Consider the following 18002-nt stretch of genomic DNA (forward strand, 5'->3'; position numbering starts at 1 on the left):
TTGGGACAGGTGTCCCTCGACAGTACTCCCCAAGTCATGTAGATGTGACAAGGATGGAACAATGACCTTAGCTTAAATAAATACAATCAAGAAATTGAAAGTATCAAATTAGGTACCCCAAATTAAAATAAGAGTAACACTAGTAGGAAAACCCAATCATAACATGCAAAAGGCTACATTTCTTTAATCTTGACATAGCCCATTTTATTTTCTTTTATTTTATTATTATTACTATTTTAATTGGTTTTTCTAAAAAATCATATAAATGTCAAAATCTCCTTCCGGATATAGTGTTCAATCATAACCCGACCCGAATACATAGGTAGGTGTGGAAATAGGCTAGGTCATACTGGACTTTGGCTAAATAAGCCGGACCTATTTTATAAAACTAAAGTTTGAGTCTGGCCTATCGGCCTATTAAAATATATATCTAAGGCCTAGGCCTGATTTACTTTAAAGTTTGGTCTGACCTACAAGCTTATTTAAGAAATAATAGTATTTTAATTATAGTGAGTAATTAAAAGTAGTGTAATTACATTTTTGTCCTTACTTTTTTTGTGTAAAAGTAATGATGTGATGTGATGTAAAGTAAGGGTATTTGTGTAAAAAAATAGGGTATTTAATAAAATGTTAACTTTGTAATTGGACGTCCCAAAATAGAAATATATAAACATTGTAAGTGGACGGAGGGAGTATTATTTTTTTTTTTCAAACTTAATATTTGTAGAAAAATATATACAATTATTTATTATATATAATAAATCAGTTAAAATAAATTAATTTTTTAGTTTTTATTGTCACAAAATATAATTTTTTATAAATTATAAACAATTAAAAACATAATATTTATATATATTAGATAAAAAAATATACTATATAAATATATAAACATGCCGGCCTGATAGGCCAAAAAGACTTTTCGTAAAGTCTAAATATGTTCTATTTATTTAAAAAGGCTTAAAAGTATATTTAAATTTAACCTTATTAAACCAAACCTCAGGCGGCCAGACTTCAGGTCCCTGACAGGCCACCTAGCCTATTTCCAACATAGGTCAAAGTATTTGACTCAATCCAATTATTTCGTGTGGGGTTTTATATTGGATTGTCGTGTCATATTAGTTTTTTTTTAGTTCTAGTGTAATGTGTAAAGTAAATTAGATTGAATTATTTAAGATTGATTTTAATTTAAATCAATATATGAGTTGATTATCAACGTAATTATTTTGTATAATTAATAAATTAATACTAATATATTATAATTGAATTGTCGTGTCGGGTTCGAGTTGAGGGCATTAATTCTAACCAAACCCATTCATATATTATCGTGTTGAATTAATTCATATTAACCGGTTATATAATTGGATCGAAAATTTTGATCTAAACACAACTATCTCGTATCATACTAGTTTTTGTTGACTCTAATATTATTTTACAAAGTTAAGGCTTTTTTTTTTTGGTAAAGTTCTCAAAATTTTTCATGGGTTTTGCTATTTTAAAAAACATCAAACTAAATATTATTTCAATAAAAATTTTAAACTTTTACAAAAAATAAAAATAAAATATTTAAATAAATATGTGTATATAGATATATATATATATCCTTTTTAAATTGATATATTTGCAATATCATATTTCTATGGTGCAGGGAGTAAAAGGGTTATGGGGCATCGAATTGGTCGATAGTAACATCCATTTCGACCTTTGCCAATGCCTAAATACTAATCGATAAATAATTATCATAGATTCTGTAATGTGTGTCTAAAATAATAAATTCTTAATTAGTTGTTAACTTTACTTCACATAATTCTGCAAATAATTTTATTTGTTTATATATTTTGTCGAAAATTCTGGCATTACATTAAAGAACAATAATTTTTTTTTTTTTCAAAAACTATCAAATAAAATATTTTTATATACTTCCACCGTCCAAAAAGTATAGTTTTGTTGTGTTGAGCACGAGATTTAAAAAATATTGATATTATATTGGTAGTCGGTAAAAAAATAAAAATAAATGACTTTTTTGCCCTTGCGAGTATATTAGTGTAAAAAGTAGTGGCAATTGTGTACTAATAATGAAAAAGTAAAAGATAATTTTACGATGATATGATTATTTATGAAAATGAGACTATTATTTTGAGACGAACACAAATAGTAAACAAGACTATTGTATTGGAACAGAAAAGAAGTATAATATTATATATGTTGTGAATTCTCCCAACAATATCAAATATTAATTTTTTTTACAATTATTATTATTATTATTATTTTAATTTTAAAATCGAAAAAATGTCTATTTAAATTGAATTTTTTATGGTACGTTATTTGAAACTTCCAAAGTTGTCTTTTGGCCTTTTGAAATGCATGTAGGGTATGTGCAGCTTTTGGTGGATTAAGTCAACCCCAAAATATATGAACACAAATACATATATAAATACACATATATATAAAATATATATATATATATATTAATTATTGCAGGCTAAGCTGCGTGCCCGATTGACTTTGGTTTAAGTCAGAGTTGAGAACAATGCTGCAATTAAGGACAGGGACAGACCAGACCGGCTATCTATATAATTGTTTTTAGCGAAAGTGACGAGGTAAATCCGTGGCATAATTTGTTTGGGCATTTGGATTTTAAATTGAGATTTGAATAATAATTTTTCCATCTCAAAATTATAGTCTGGGTTGAGTTTGACACGAAATTTAAAAAATATTAATATTATATTAGTAGTAGGTAAAAAGTACGGGCAAAAACTTTTTTTTTTGCCTTTGTGAGTGTATTAGTGTAAAAAGTAGTGACAATTGTGTAATAATAATGAAAAAGTAATGGTAATTTTATAATGATATGGTTATTTATGGAAATGAGACTATTGTTGTAGGACTAACAAAAATGGTAAATATGACTATTGTATTGGAACAAATGGAGTAAAATTTTGAGTTCGAATAATTGTATGATGTGATATAAATATGTATTGAATGTAAAATCGATCTTTTTAGGATAATAGAGAAAAAAAAAAAAGGTATTTTGATTTGATAATTGTTGATATATATATAGTATATATATTTTATATATTGATATATATATTCTACCTAATATATCTCTTGTATAAATATAATATTGTACCCTAATTGTGTTTTAACGAAAATAGAGTTTATTCCATAAATCGTAACATGGTATCAGAGCCATGCTTTTTCCCGACTAAATCGAAACAACCCACGAATTCCAGATAGCATATCTCCGATCACTTCCGACCGTCACCGCCACCACCATCGTCTTCGCCGTCACGAAACCGGCTGGACACCGGAGCAGTTCGGCGAACGGCGGCGCGTGAGCGTCACACGCGCCCGACGTGTTTTTCCGGCCGGACGCCTCGCCGGCGCGTGGGGGCGCGTGCGGCGGCCGTTGGCGGCGATCTTTGCACCGTCATGTTCGGAATTTGATTTCCTCCGCGATGGTATCTTCACTTCTTCCGTTTGAGCAGTTTTTTGTATCCGGTTGACTTTTTGTGTTTCGGGTTTGATTCGATTTCTTTCGTTTCGGCTTTCGGCTTGAGGTTTGAAATACTGTTTTCTCTTGAGTTTCTATGGAAAAGATGGATGTACATATTCCGATCAATGTTGTTTTGTCTGGAGATAATTACAGTTTGTGGGCACAATCGATGAAAAGTTTTTTGATAGGTCGGAAATTGTGGCGAATTGTTACGGGAGATATAGTTGCCCCAATTGCTCCGGTCTCTATAGGAGAAGTTACGCCTACCGCCACAGTTGTTGAATCTTATATTGAAAAATTGGAAGATTGGGATAGTAAAAACCATCAAATTCTCACTTGGTTGCGCAATACTTCCACTCCGGCGATCCATGTTCAGCTTGCCCAATTTGACACTGCCAAGGCAGCGTGGGATTTCTTGGCAGTCCGCTTCCGTGCTACTGGTTTGGCACATTATTATCAGTTATGGAGCACTCTCCACGATCTAAAACAGGAACCAGGACAATCTATTAACGACTTCCTTGCCCAAGTGCAACCCCTTTGGCATCGGTTGGATCAAGCAGAGATCAGTCCTGATCATCTTCGCCTCATTCAGGTCTTGATGGCTTTGCGTCCAGAGTATGAGGCAGTTCGTGCCTCTTTGTTACATCGGCATCCACTTCCTACCTTGGATGCAGCTATTCAGGAGATTCTGTTTGAGGAAACTCGTCTCCACCTAGCTAAGGCTCCTCAGCTTGATTCTGCTCTTGCGGTCACTGCCCGAACTCCTACTCAGAGTCGTTCTCATCGTTGCAAAAGATGTCAGTCCTCTGATCATGACTTCGGTCATTGCCCAAAGGTGGAGTGTCACTACTGTCATGTTTTAGGCCATACTATACAGTATTGCCCCACTAGACCATCTCGCTCTGTAAGTAGTAACTACAAGCCTCGGAATTCTCGTGGACCTCAATCTGGTACCTCCTCTGTCACAGCCTCTGCTGCGCCTGCGCCTCCTACGATTCAGGACCTGGAAGCTCTTCTTAAACAGGTTCTATCTTCCAATACCGCCATGTCTACCACATCAGGTAACTCTCCTTGGTATTTTGATTCTGCTTGCAGTAATCATATGACCTCTGATATACGCCTTATGACCTCCACATCCACCGCACCATCCTTACCCCCTATCCTTACTGCCAATGGTACCCATATGCGCATCACCCATACCGGACATACATCCACCTCATCCTTATCCCTCCCTGACACATACTGTATCCCTCAATTAACCTTAAATCTGATTTCCGTTGGTCAATTAGTTGATCAAGGTCTCACCATGTTATTTTCTTCTACTGGTGTGCAGGTTCAGGACGCGCAAACCGGGCGGACTCTTGGGAAGGGCCGGAAGACGGGCCGCTTATTTGAACTTACGTCACTCCAGGTCCCTCGTCCCTCTATCTCAGCTGCCACCACCTCTACACCATCCTGCCTTCAGTGGCATCGTCGTCTCAGTCATGCGTCTTCCAATAAAGTCAGGTCCTTGATTAGTCAGGGTAGTTTGGGTTCTGTTAAGTTTGAGTCTTTTAATTGTGTAGATTGTTCGTTGGGAAAACAACCTGCTGTGTCGTTTCCTCATAGTACTTCCATTGCGGATACTCCATTTTCCTTAGTTCACTCGGATATTTGGGGACCTTCGCCCACTGTGTCTATGAATGGTTCTCGTTATTTTGTGATTTTTATTGATGACTATTCTCGTTTTACATGGATTTACTTTCTGCGGCATCGTTCTGAACTTCCATCTATTTATATGACCTTCGCTAAAATGGTACATACCCAATTTTCCTCTACTATAAAAACTCTCCGCACAGATAATGCTCTTGAGTATACTGATACATCATTTCTTAGTTTCTTATTTGATCAAGGTACTGCTGTCCAACGCTCCTGTCCATACACCTCTCCACAAAATGGTCGCGCCGAACGTAAACACCGACATATCCTCGATACAATCCGCACCCTTCTCTTATCAGCCTCTTGTCCAGATCGCTTTTGGGGAGAAGCCGCACTCACCGCTGTCCACACTATAAATTGTGTCCCTTCCTCTGTCCTAGGTAATTTCAGTCCTTTTGAAAGACTATTTAATCGTACCCCTGATTATAGTCTTCTCCGCCCTTTCGGTTGTGTCAGTTTTGTCCTCCTCCCTCCTCATGAGCGCACTAAGTTAGAACCTCGCGCGCGTCTGTGTTGCTTCCTGGGCTATGGGTTAGAACATAAGGGTTATCGTTGTTGGGATCCTATTTCCAATAGGCTACATATTTCTCGTCATGTCACATTTTGGGAGGATACCAAATTCTCTTCCTTGTCTCACTTCCGAGTCCCCTTTGATCGTTCGTCTCCGTTCTTTACCTTGTCCTCTCCACCCCTATTCCCTTCCAGTGACACGGCTCCGTCTCCATCTCCCGCTCCTGACGCTATCCCGGTTGCGCCTCCTGAACCGCAGCTGATCCCCGAGCCTACTCTTGCTCTCGACTCCGATACATCACCACCACCAGAGCCTGACACGACTTCGATCTCAGCCCCTAATCCTGGCCCTCGTCGCTCCACTCGGGTTAGTCACCTTCCTACTCACTTACTTGATTATCACTGCTTCTCTGCCACCTTGTCCCATCATGAGCCCAGGTCCTTTCGTGAGGCGTATGCGGATCCGTTGTGGCGGCAGGCTATGTCTGAGGAGTTGCAGGCTTTGGAGAAAACCCATACGTGGGATATGGTTGATCTTCCCCCTGGCAAGAAACCTATTGGCTGCAAGTGGGTATTCAGAATCAAAACTAACTCTGATGGATCTATCGAGCGCTACAAGGCACGTTTGGTAGCCAAAGGCTACACCCAGCAGTATGGTATCGACTATGAGGAGACATTTGCCCCGGTTGCTCGTCTCACATCTGTCCGCTGTCTTATCGCCATCGCTGCCGCTCGTCGGTGGCCCCTGCATCAGCTTGATGTCAAGAATGCGTTCTTGCATGGTGATTTATCCTAGGATATCTACATGTCTCCTCCTCCTGGTTTTCCTACCTCTTCCAAGGTATGCAAACTTCGCCGTGCCGTATATGGTTTGAAACAGGCACCTCGAGCTTGGTTTTCGAAATTTAGCTCTGCTCTACTCCAGCTTGGCTTTACTTCTAGTGATCATGATTCGGCTCTCTTCCTTCGACGTGGGTCAGCTGGAATTACTATTTTATTGCTTTATGTGGATGACATGATCATTACGGGAGATGATGCATCAGGTATCTCCGAGTTGCAGGCTCATCTAAATCGCCACTTCGAGATGAAGAGTTTAGGGCCTCTTCGGTACTTCCTAGGACTTGAGATCTCCGACACCTCCGACGGATATTATCTCTCCTAAGCCAAGTATGCCTCCGACCTCCTATCTATTGCCGGTCTCACTGACTCCAAGACTGCTCCTACACCTCTTGATTCTGACTGTCGTCTTACTTCGATGGACGGCGTTCCTCTTGATGATCCGACTTTGTATCGTCAGCTAGTGGGAAGTCTCATCTACCTGACTGTCACTCGACCGGATATTGCTTATGCCGTCCATATCGTCAGTCAGTTTATGTCTGCTCCTCGGACGACTCATCATTCTGCTGTCCTACGGATTCTCCGGTACGTCAAAGGTACCCTTCTTCATGGACTTCATTATTCCGCTCGATCCTCCTTAGTTTTGACCGGGTATTCTGACGCTGATTGGGCGGGAGATCCCTCTGATCGCCGCTCGACCACCGGGTTTTGCTTCTTCCTTGGCGACTCGCTTATTTCATGGCGCAGCAAGAAACAGACGGTTGTCTCCCGGTCCAGTGCAGAGTCTGAATATAGAGCCCTTGCCGATACCGCTGCTGAGCTTCTATGGCTTCGCTGGCTTTTGGCTGATCTTGGAGTGCCTCAGCCCTCTGCCACTATTATCCATTGCGACAGTCAGAGCGCCATGAAGATTTCGACAAATGATGTCTTCCACGAGCGTACGAAGCATATTGAGATCGACTGTCACCTTGTACGTCATCACGTTGCTCATGGAAGCATCTCCTTGTCTCCTATTCCTTCTGCTGATCAGACGGCCGACGGATTCACCAAACCTCACCTTCCCGGCCGTTTTCAGTCATTTTTGAGCAAACTCAAGTTGGGCTCCACCGTTCCACCTTGAGTTTGAGGGGGGATGCTGATATATATATATAGTATATATATTTTATATATTGATATATATATTCTACCTAATATATCTCTTGTATAAATATAATATTGTACCCTAATTGTGTTTTAACGAAAATAGAGTTTATTCCATAAATCGTAACAATAATTTTTTGGAGAAAAATTATGTATGAATATTAAAAATTCCCACAAATTCTTCAAACAAACACACACTATTTATAAGCACCGTTCTATTTATTTTTAAACCTACGAGGTACTATTCCTTTCGATTAGAATGTTGATTGAGAATTTATTTGAGTACCGAGTCGATTGCTTTGATTGATGCAATAGTTCTATTTTATGTATACTCTAATTAAATTTAATCTTATGTACTATCTAAGTATATGTAGGTCCGTTTTCGACTTTTTTTAAACTTGTGGCAAAATTAAAAAAATTGATACTTTTGAGTTAGACGGACGAAAATGATAAAAAATACTATATTGAGTCGAAATAAAAAAATATATATACTCCCTCCGTCCGTCTATAAGGGTCACATTTACTTTTTACATCATTGTACGTAACATTAAAAATATGCTTATATTTCTATATTTTTTTATACAAATGTCATTATATTAGTATTATAAGATACTAATAGAAATATTTTTGCAATTTTTTCTTAACATGTACTACGTTTTGATATAATAATTAATATTCAAATATTAACACGCAAAAAATAAATGAGACAGTTAAAGCCGGACGAAATTAATATAAATTAACAATATATACTAATAATTCACACAATCTAATTTAATCACACTTATGCACTAAGATGATAAATAATTATTTATGTAAAGATTAGATCTAATAAACATTCTAACCAACTTTAAAGTTGTAAGACAAACATAATTTGTTTACTTATACAAAATAATAACAATAAAAATAGATATATAACTACATATTTATATTTTGTTACGACAACAAACTCAACTTCAAGTAAAAAAAAAAAAATGACAAAATTACATCTAAAGTAATAAAAAGTAACAATTATTATCCACATGTGAACTTGATTTACTAAATATGCATCTTATAAAACACATAACATATTTATTTATATATCACATCAATTTTCATTGATCGATTTGATCCAATCTCAATGCATTGCTCCAATTATTTAGAGGAATTGGCAGTGCCAATTGTTGTTGTCGACCTAATCTTAACCTTTGCGCGCTTTATATAATTCGCAACTTTATCATTAAAAGTGTCTCTTCTCGTTGTAGTCCTTTTTCCAAAAGTGCCAACATTCGACGGCGCAACACCAACTCCCATCTTTTTCTTGATCTTTCTTATATATTCCGAAAATTTATCATTACCCTCAATTTTCTTACCACCATCAACATTCGCGGGCTTGTCGTTCTTGGCTGCCGAGAATTGAACAAAGGTCTTTTTCCCAACCCTCGAGGAGGATCTAACCATCTTTTCGCCATCTTCTTGATTGTTAACAACCAAAATTTCTTTTCCACCGGCGTGCTTATTATGAGACGGCGCCGGTGCCAGAGGAGGCTCGACTTGCTTTCTAAGGTTGTCTTCGGAACCACTTCTAGTCTTTTGGACATGATCGGGACCGCGATGATTTTGCGAAATTCGACGAATTCTTGTCCTAAGACGTCTTAAGGAGACAGCCGTGGATATTTTGTTGCAAATCCCTCCTTCACTGCCCTTCTGGTTATGTCTCATTTTTGCAAAGTACACAAAGATTAGAAGCTTTGGGAATTTAAGGGTGAACTTTGAAGGGAATTTTCATCTTAAAAATGTATATATTCCCCAAAAAAATTAGGCCAAAATGAAATATATAGTATGCATAAAATTTTCTTCACTAAAAGTTAGATTCTTGGCAATGAGAGAGGTTATGGTAAGTAAAGAATCTGATCCCATTGTTAGTTTTCTTCATTTTAGTGACTTCTCTGTTGGAAGAATTTGTTCTTGCAATAGTAACTGTATAGGGGTGTGTTTGTTTGGGAGTTTTGATTTTCAACACTAAAAAACTTGAATTGCAATTGTTGTATAATGTGATATAAATGAGTATTGATGTAATGTTATTAATGTAAAATTTATTTTTAAAATAATATAAAAAGTAAAAAATAAATATTTGATTAGAGAAAAAATTAGTGTGAATTAGAGCCCACAAAAAAACATGAAATAATTGAGTTTGAGTTAAAAATTTTAACCCGATTATGTATACGGGTTGACACCCGATACGATAATAAACGAGAGTAAGGTTAGGGTTTAGGCTACTCGAACACAATAACCCAATTATAATATATTAATATTGGTTGATATATTTATTATGTGTAAAATAATTATAGTTTAATAATTTGGTCATATATTAATTTAAACTAAATTCAATTTTAAAATAATTCAATCTAATTCATTATACATTGTTACATTACAGTAGAACCAATAAAAATTAACATAATATAATAATACGACATAAAATAATTTAATTTGAATTAAGAATTTCAACTTAATTATATATATATAAGTCAACACAAATTCGACACGATTATAAACGGATCAAAATAAACACGACACGATAATAAATAAATCGAATTATGATTAAATAATTTAAACCGTTTAAAATATTCAACTAATCAACCCATTGCCTATAAATAATACAAATATATTAAAACCCTTCCTACAAACACACCCGCACGTCACTTTTTGAGCAAGAAAATGTGTGAATGGTGGACTATTAATGAACAAATTTGGCACATGTTTGAATTTTAAATTGGGCTGGAATTTTATTAATTTGGGCTTTACGTGAGCCCAATAATAGGCTCAATTATGGAGGGAATTGGATTAAACGGCGTCGTATTGAAGTTCACGGAAAGCCCTAACCGGAGGTTTTTGGTGCCTTAAACCCTGGTGCTCTTCTTGTTCAGTTCTTGTTTGATCCGTCGAGCATTTTCCACGATTTGATTGGAAAATGGCGTCGATTGTGGTCAGAAGCCGGCAGGCGAAGCGTTTATTTGCGCTCTCATGCTGCCGAGGATCTGCCGTCTCGTCTCCATTCTATGCTGCCGAATCACCGGTCGGGTCGCACCCGATGATGAGCCCTTGGTGGAGATCCATGGCGACCTTCACTCGCACGTGAGGCTTGTAGTCTTGCCTTGTTCGCATTGTAGCTTCTTCTGACCGTTGTTTTATGCCATCTGTATTTGGGGCTAAATGGTTACATCTCAGGATAGAAGAAATTATGCAAATTGGAATGAGAGCTAGCAGCAATTGAGAATTCAAATTATTTGATTAAGATTGCTTCAGTTTTGGGATTTATTCCTCGCTGTTAATGTATGCATCTCTTGATGGCAGAAAGCCTCATGTGAACGTGGGAACGATTGGGCATGTGGACCATGGAAAGACCACTTTAACTGCAGCAATCACCAAGGTAGGCCTGAATTGGTAGCTATGATTTTTAATGAGAATTTACATTTATATTAGTATATGTGACACAAAGCTTCTTCTTCCCTCTTCTGCACACACACAGCTTTTAATTGACTTCGTTCAGTGTTTTTACTTAGCAGTTTGTTCCATTTATCTTATACTTCGCAACTTTCACTTTATGTACGTGACATGGGTTCTTGGGGTTATATTGTGGTTTGTTTCAAGGTCTTAGCAGAAGAAGGAAATGCTAAAGCTGTTGCTTTCGATGAAATTGATAAAGCCCCTGAAGAGAAGAAGAGGGGAATTACAATTGCAACTGTATAAGCCTTTTCTGTTCTTCTTTATATGCCCATTTTCATCTGTACATGTATCTGTGCCTGGATTGACTTCCGTTCTTGATTTTCATGTTGATGCTGCAGGCTCATGTAGAGTATGAAACTGCAAAGCGACATTATGCACATGTCGATTGTCCCGGGCATGCTGATTATGTTAAGGTGAGATGTAGAACCAACTTATTCACAGTCATTGTTCTTAATGAACCTTAAACAAAACGCATTATTTGATATTACAACTAGTAAATTGTCCAATGCATTATAATGAAATTATTTTTATAAGGAAAGTTTACCTTGTTAAAATTCGTCGGAGGATAATATTGATGTGTACCTATTTAAAGAAAAATCTCTTTAGTTTTGAGGAAGACTTTGTTGTCTTTGTCTAGCATTTTGATTCCTGACTTGAACTGTAGAACATGATTACTGGAGCTGCTCAAATGGATGGGGGCATTCTTGTTGTATCTGCTCCTGATGGACCTATGCCACAAACTAAAGAACACATTCTACTGGCTCGCCAGGTTATCATGATGTTAATTTGGGAAGTTGGCTTAGCTGAAATCCAGAAAGCGTGCCGATTTGATTATTTCACTTCACCCTGCTTTTTATGTAGGTAGGTGTACCTTCACTTGTGTGCTTCCTTAACAAAGTTGATGCTGTTGATGACCCCGAGCTGCTGGAACTTGTGGAAATGGAATTACGGGGTAAGACTTTTGAATATGGTCGTTTACCTTTCTTCTACTCATGTTTTTAATATGCATATTCATGCTTCTGGCAGAATTGCTTAGTTTCTACAAGTTTCCTGGGGATGATATCCCTATTGTTCGAGGATCAGCTTTGTCTGCATTGGAGGGTAATAATGAAGAAATTGGAAAAAAGGCTATTTTGAAGTTGATGGAAGCTGTGGATACTTACATTCCAGATCCCATTCGCCAGCTTGACAAACATTTCCTAATGCCTGTTGAAGATGTTTTTACCATTCAGGTAACATATACCATAGCCTATACATTTTTCTTTATTCTTCTAGAATGACCTTTTGGCATATTTGCAATCTTTTTTAACTGCACAACGTTTTTACTAAAATACACAAGTCCACAATCTTTACTGCCCGCCATACTTCATTCTCAGTGTATATTGTGGTACTGTTGTGCTAGCCTACTCAACATTTTGATAATTCAATGCCAGCATGATAGTCACTTATGAACTACTGTTTTCTTTCTTAGATTTGATACTGATCTGCTCCTTTAGCACATGCAAAATTTTTATCTTCAAATGAACTTTTATGGGCATGAGTTTCAAAATTGTCGTCCAAAGATATCCTTACTATAATAGTAGCTTGTGACAAGTAATTTCGTTTTTGTTATTATTATTTGTCGAACAGTTTTGCTTTTGTATAGTTTGTGTTTTTTTGATATTCTTCATCTTGGCAATTTGAAGGGGCGTGGAACTGTTGCAACTGGCCGTGTAGAGCAAGGCATGATCAAGCCTGGGGAAGAAGTGGAGATTTTGGGACTATCGCAGGTATTTGATTGTTCTCTTCCTCCATCTTCTGCCCAGTTTTTCTATGCTTTAATTACTTTCATGCCACTTTTTAAATATGTTACTCGCTTAAAATTCTGTCTCAATGAGGTGAATATTCCAAATTCTCTTAGGTGTAGTGTAGGCTCCTGTACCTTTTGTCATATTTGTGGCCAGTTGGATTTGTAGGCTTTGTGTTTTGTAGCTCCCACTGGATACATATGAAAAAGGATTCAAGCTTTGTGTCCATGTGTGGTCACACCCACACAGTCCTGAAGGATGAGCAGAGATCTGAGCCCTTTATAGAGCTATTTGTATGCACCTACTGAAAGAGGATATAGGCTTTGACTTTCAATAAAATCTTAAGAGGTTGTTTACACAGTAGTTAGCATTTAAATGCCTGTATTTTCTTTGTCATTGTAAACATAAAGGCTATAAATTTTGTCATAGTTTTTATGATCTCTGATTTAACTCCCAAGAGAACTTGATTAGGCTGTATGTTTATATTGGAGAAAAGTTATAATGTGATGTAATGTAAATTGGTTTAGATTCTTGACAACAATATCCAGATTCATATCCTTTTATTTCAAGAATATTTTTGCGGATTAATTTTGTTTTGCCCCATTATTTTATACATTCCACCTATTTCTACCATATACCGAGTAGACTGGTTACATCCTTTTCGTGTGTCTGCAATAGAACAAACTTAAAACTACAGTAACTGGTGTTGAGATGTTCAAGAAGACACTAGATTTTGGCCAGGTAAGAATTTCAGTTTATGCTTACCTCGGAACACGTATGCTTTGCCTCTCATTTTGCAATCCATCCTTTGCTAGGCTGGTGACAATGTTGGACTGCTTCTACGGGGTCTGAAACGTGACGAGATTCAACGAGGAATGGTGAGTCGCTTTTGCTGGAACTTTTATTCTCTTTTTAATACCTATTGACTGTTTAATCTATACCTGTGGCTCTCCTATATTATCCTAGAACTTTATATTCCGGAATCAATGTCTTCATTTATCACTTTTTCTTATTATGTTATGCTTTCAGTCCACTGCATTTTTCACTGAATATATTTTACCTTATGTAAGAACTAAAATTGTTAGTGGAAACTTAGGGATGCTACAATGTCTTGTAATTGCTTATTTACTCATTTTATCTGAATTTCTTGATCAGGTCATTGCCAAACCCGGGACCCTTAAAACATACACAAAATTTGAAGCAGAGATATATGTCCTCACAAAAGAGGAAGGTGGTCGCCATACCGCCTTCTTTTCAAATTATATGCCTCAATTCTACATGAGGACGGCTGATGTCACTGGTAAAGTCGAGTTGCCTGAAAGTGTGAAGATGGTTATGCCAGGTGACAATGTCACTGCTGTTTTCGACCTTATTTACCCAGTCCCTCTCGAAGCAGGTTAGCCTTAGTTACATATAGCTATTATCCCAGTTTGTTAGATCTGAGTTTGCTGGCATAGCTGACTCTCTTGATGGTAACCACAAATTTGGGATTCTTGTTATATCGGCAGGACAAAGATTTGCCCTTAGGGAAGGCGGCCGAACCGTTGGCGCAGGAGTTGTATCAAAAGTTATAAGCTGAAGAGAGATGATTTTACAGCCTTTTTCGAGCCCGACAGGTTATATTGTTGTTCATGCGTTGATTGTGTGCAAAATCTCTCCGCCCACAACCAAGAATGTGCTGAGAAAGATCATAAACAAATAGTATAGTTTTAAAGAAGCTATATTGTATGTGCTAAGCAAATAATCTAATTGTGAAGAACCGCAACCATAGGAATTTGAATGAAGCCAATTTAACTATTGGTGAATGAAAATCTTGTCTTTGTGTTTTGCTGAAAATTCTACCATTGAATGCCTCTGTTTTAGGGCACAATTAATTTTTCTAAGTCCTGATAAATATCTAGGGATGGCAACGAGGCGGGTTCGGAACGAGTTATGCAGGCCCGATACACGCCCCGCTAGAAGATATTGGGCCTCGAAATCCGTGCTTCCATCCAGCCTCAGGATCCGCTCCATCCCGTTAACAATCGAATACTAAAACAAATAACATTAAAAGCACAAAAAAAAATTTAAAAACAATCAAATATTGATTCAAAAAAATAAGATAAAAATAAATAAATAATATATTTTTATTATATAAATATACATATATTAGGTATAATAATTTTAAAAGATTATGACTAATTGAATTTTATATTTAAAATTATTTAAATAAATAAATAATATATTTTTATTATATAAATGTACATATATACTCCCTCTATCTCATAAATAAATATTCATTTGCTATTATATTTGGGATATAGTAGAAATAAAGTATAAATAATTAAAATAATCATATAAAGATAATTACAGTATGAATATTTTGTTATAGTACGGATTAAAATTAAAAAATGAATAATATGGGACAAAGTGAGTATTAGTTATAATAATTTTAAAAAATATTCAGGTTTGGGTCCGGGTCCGAATTGGATAGATTTTTAGTAAAATCCGTAACTCGCTTTAAAATTTTAAATCCATAATCCGCCTCAAAATATATTATTTAGACCCGAACCCGACCTATTAAAAGCGGATCCGGCGCGAATCCGGAGCTAACCCGCCCGATTTATTATCCCTATAAATATCCGGTCCAACGGTCTCCTCTCTTGAATTAATTAAGGGTGATTCAAGTCACGCGCAATGCGCGTGACGTCGTCGTCATTAACCCCGCACTGATCGCCGCCCTTGATTTATTAATATTGGCTCTTACGTGTCGCGCCGTGCGCCGTCCGATGATGCAGTGCACACTTTAGAACGTGATCTCGGTTGTAGGCTAGCATTTCCTTGTACGGTACATTTTCACATCAACAGGATTCAACTCTGGCTTCCGAATTTCAGCCGTGCTGTGTGCAAAACGACAACTCTCGCCATGGAAACACTTGCCTCTTGGGAACCGCAGACACAATTCCGACTTATAAGGAATCGAAGGTTTCGAATGGTGATGATGAAGCATTCTCGGATTCACGGATTCAAAATCAGAGTGAGCAGAACAACACTGCCGATTACCGAATCTCGAGTTCGAACGATTCCGAAATAACTGAGAATCATCTCTACCGTCTACTTTTTTTCCTGATGCTTTCCCTGCACGAACACAACCCAATAATACCCCCAAACATTTTCCCCAACACAAGGGACTATAATTCACCAGCAATTGCAAAACGAAACTGGAGCAGGCGAAATTGAAGAAATTAACCACAAGTAGTCAATGACAAACATCAATAGCAAGAGCAAGAGCAGGGAGAACAATTATGAGTTACCGATGAGAATAGGGGGAAAGGCGTCGCCGCCAGCACAGGACAGCTTGCAGTGTGGTGGGGAGGCGGTATAGAACGAAATGGAGGGGTTCTTTAGGGTCTGTTTTGTTTGGTTTGAGGGTTTTGGAGGGGAGGGGAGGGAAGAGGAGAGAATTATAAAAAAAATTGTGTTTGGTTAAAAAAAAATTGAATTAAAAAAAAAATCTTTTATAATAATAATAATAATAAATTTTTTTATTTATGGCAATCAAAAGATAATATATAGTGTATAAAGTATTTGGATGTACAATTGATTTTATTTTATATGTATATTGTAAATTTATATACATCGTAAATTTATAAACAATGTGTTTAGTATAAATCATTGTTATAGTTTATTACAAAATTGTAAACCATAAAAAATCTCACAAATAATCAAATTATATAATAAATCAATAATTATATATTTTTAAAATTTAAAGAATAAATAGTAAAATAAAATTGAAGTAAATCCCAATATCATAATTAAAACAAATCCAAAAAATGTGTTTGATTGGATTTTTTCACATTTTCTTTTTCTTAAGAAAAAATAAAATCTAGTCAAATATTTGTTATTTTCATATTATCTTAAAATTTATTTAGGGTGTGTTTGTTTGGAGGTTTGGATTTTGAGTTGCGATTTGAATAGTAAAAATTTTGAATTTGAATAGTTGTATAATGTGATATAAATAGGTGTTGATGTGATATTTTGAATGTAAAATTGATTTTTAGTATAATATAAAAAATGAAAAATAAGTGTTTGATTTGATGTTTTTTGGAAAAAAAAATTTGGATGAATAGTAAAATTTTGGTAAAATTTTTCAAACGAACAAACTCTTAATTTATTCATATATATATATATATATATCAAATAATTATTCAAATTAAAAATTATAAATACCAAAATCCAAATCCCTAACGAATACGTAGTAAAAAAAACACCATATTACCGTTGGCTGATATGCAGGTCCGCTGCCGCCGGCGTCCGCCAACATGCCGCCAGCGACGTAAATCTTGAAACGCGGCACGGCGGAACTGCAATCGGAGAAGTCGATGACTCCGACGGCCAGATTCATTCTGGCGACGGTGAGTTTCGGCAAGGGTTTAAACTGTCCGGTGAAGGGATTAATTCTGAATGGTATTTTCATTCCATATACTTCCCTTCGCGGCCAGTAGAATTTTGGTAATTTTCATAATTTGACAAGTTTATATTTTTAATAAATCTATTAATTTTTAAAATATTTTTAACAAATATAAACTAATTTATTTATCTCATTCAACTTTAGATATAAATTAATTGTATATGTAATAATATATTTATAATTTAATAAAAAAAATTAAAAGTATTTTAATTTAATGTGTAATTACTTTTGTTCAAATTCAATTGAATTTTTTTTTTAATATTTTAATATAAAAATAGAATAAATAAAAAGTAAAATAAATAAAATATAAAAAATCTTATTACAGAACTAATATAAAATAATAAAATTGTGGATGACAAAAAAAATGACAATTATCCTGGACCAAAGAAGATTAATTTTTATTTTAAAAATATCAACAAAATTACTCATATAAAAAAATAATAAAATAATATTAGGGTAAATTATATCACACCCCTGTGTCTTAATAAAAATGTACAAAACTCTTTGTATTTTATTTATTGTATGAAACTCCCTATGTTAACGTAAAGTTTGCGCAAAACAACGTTCAAATATGATGTTTGATTTTAAATAAATACTTAAATTACGC

General features: G+C 35.7%; 1 protein-coding gene across 1 annotated transcript; it reads left to right on the forward strand.

The window, feature by feature from the left end:
• Positions 1-10518: 10518 nt before the first annotated feature.
• On the forward strand, positions 10519-14781 carry LOC127259158 (elongation factor Tu, mitochondrial-like). Its single transcript, XM_051286303.1, has 12 exons — positions 10519-10786; positions 11006-11081; positions 11303-11395; positions 11497-11571; positions 11823-11927; positions 12020-12110; positions 12185-12390; positions 12844-12927; positions 13624-13686; positions 13761-13823; positions 14101-14341; positions 14454-14781. The coding sequence occupies exons 1-12, from the start codon at positions 10623-10625 to the stop codon at positions 14522-14524; spliced, it is 1332 nt and encodes a 443-aa protein (XP_051142260.1). The 5' UTR covers positions 10519-10622; the 3' UTR covers positions 14525-14781.
• Positions 14782-18002: the final 3221 nt, after the last annotated feature.

The sequence above is a fragment of the Andrographis paniculata genome, unplaced genomic scaffold, assembly GCF_009805555.1.
Source record: "Andrographis paniculata isolate CXL003 unplaced genomic scaffold, ASM980555v1 Contig5END, whole genome shotgun sequence".
Lineage (NCBI taxonomy): Eukaryota > Viridiplantae > Streptophyta > Magnoliopsida > Lamiales > Acanthaceae > Andrographis > Andrographis paniculata.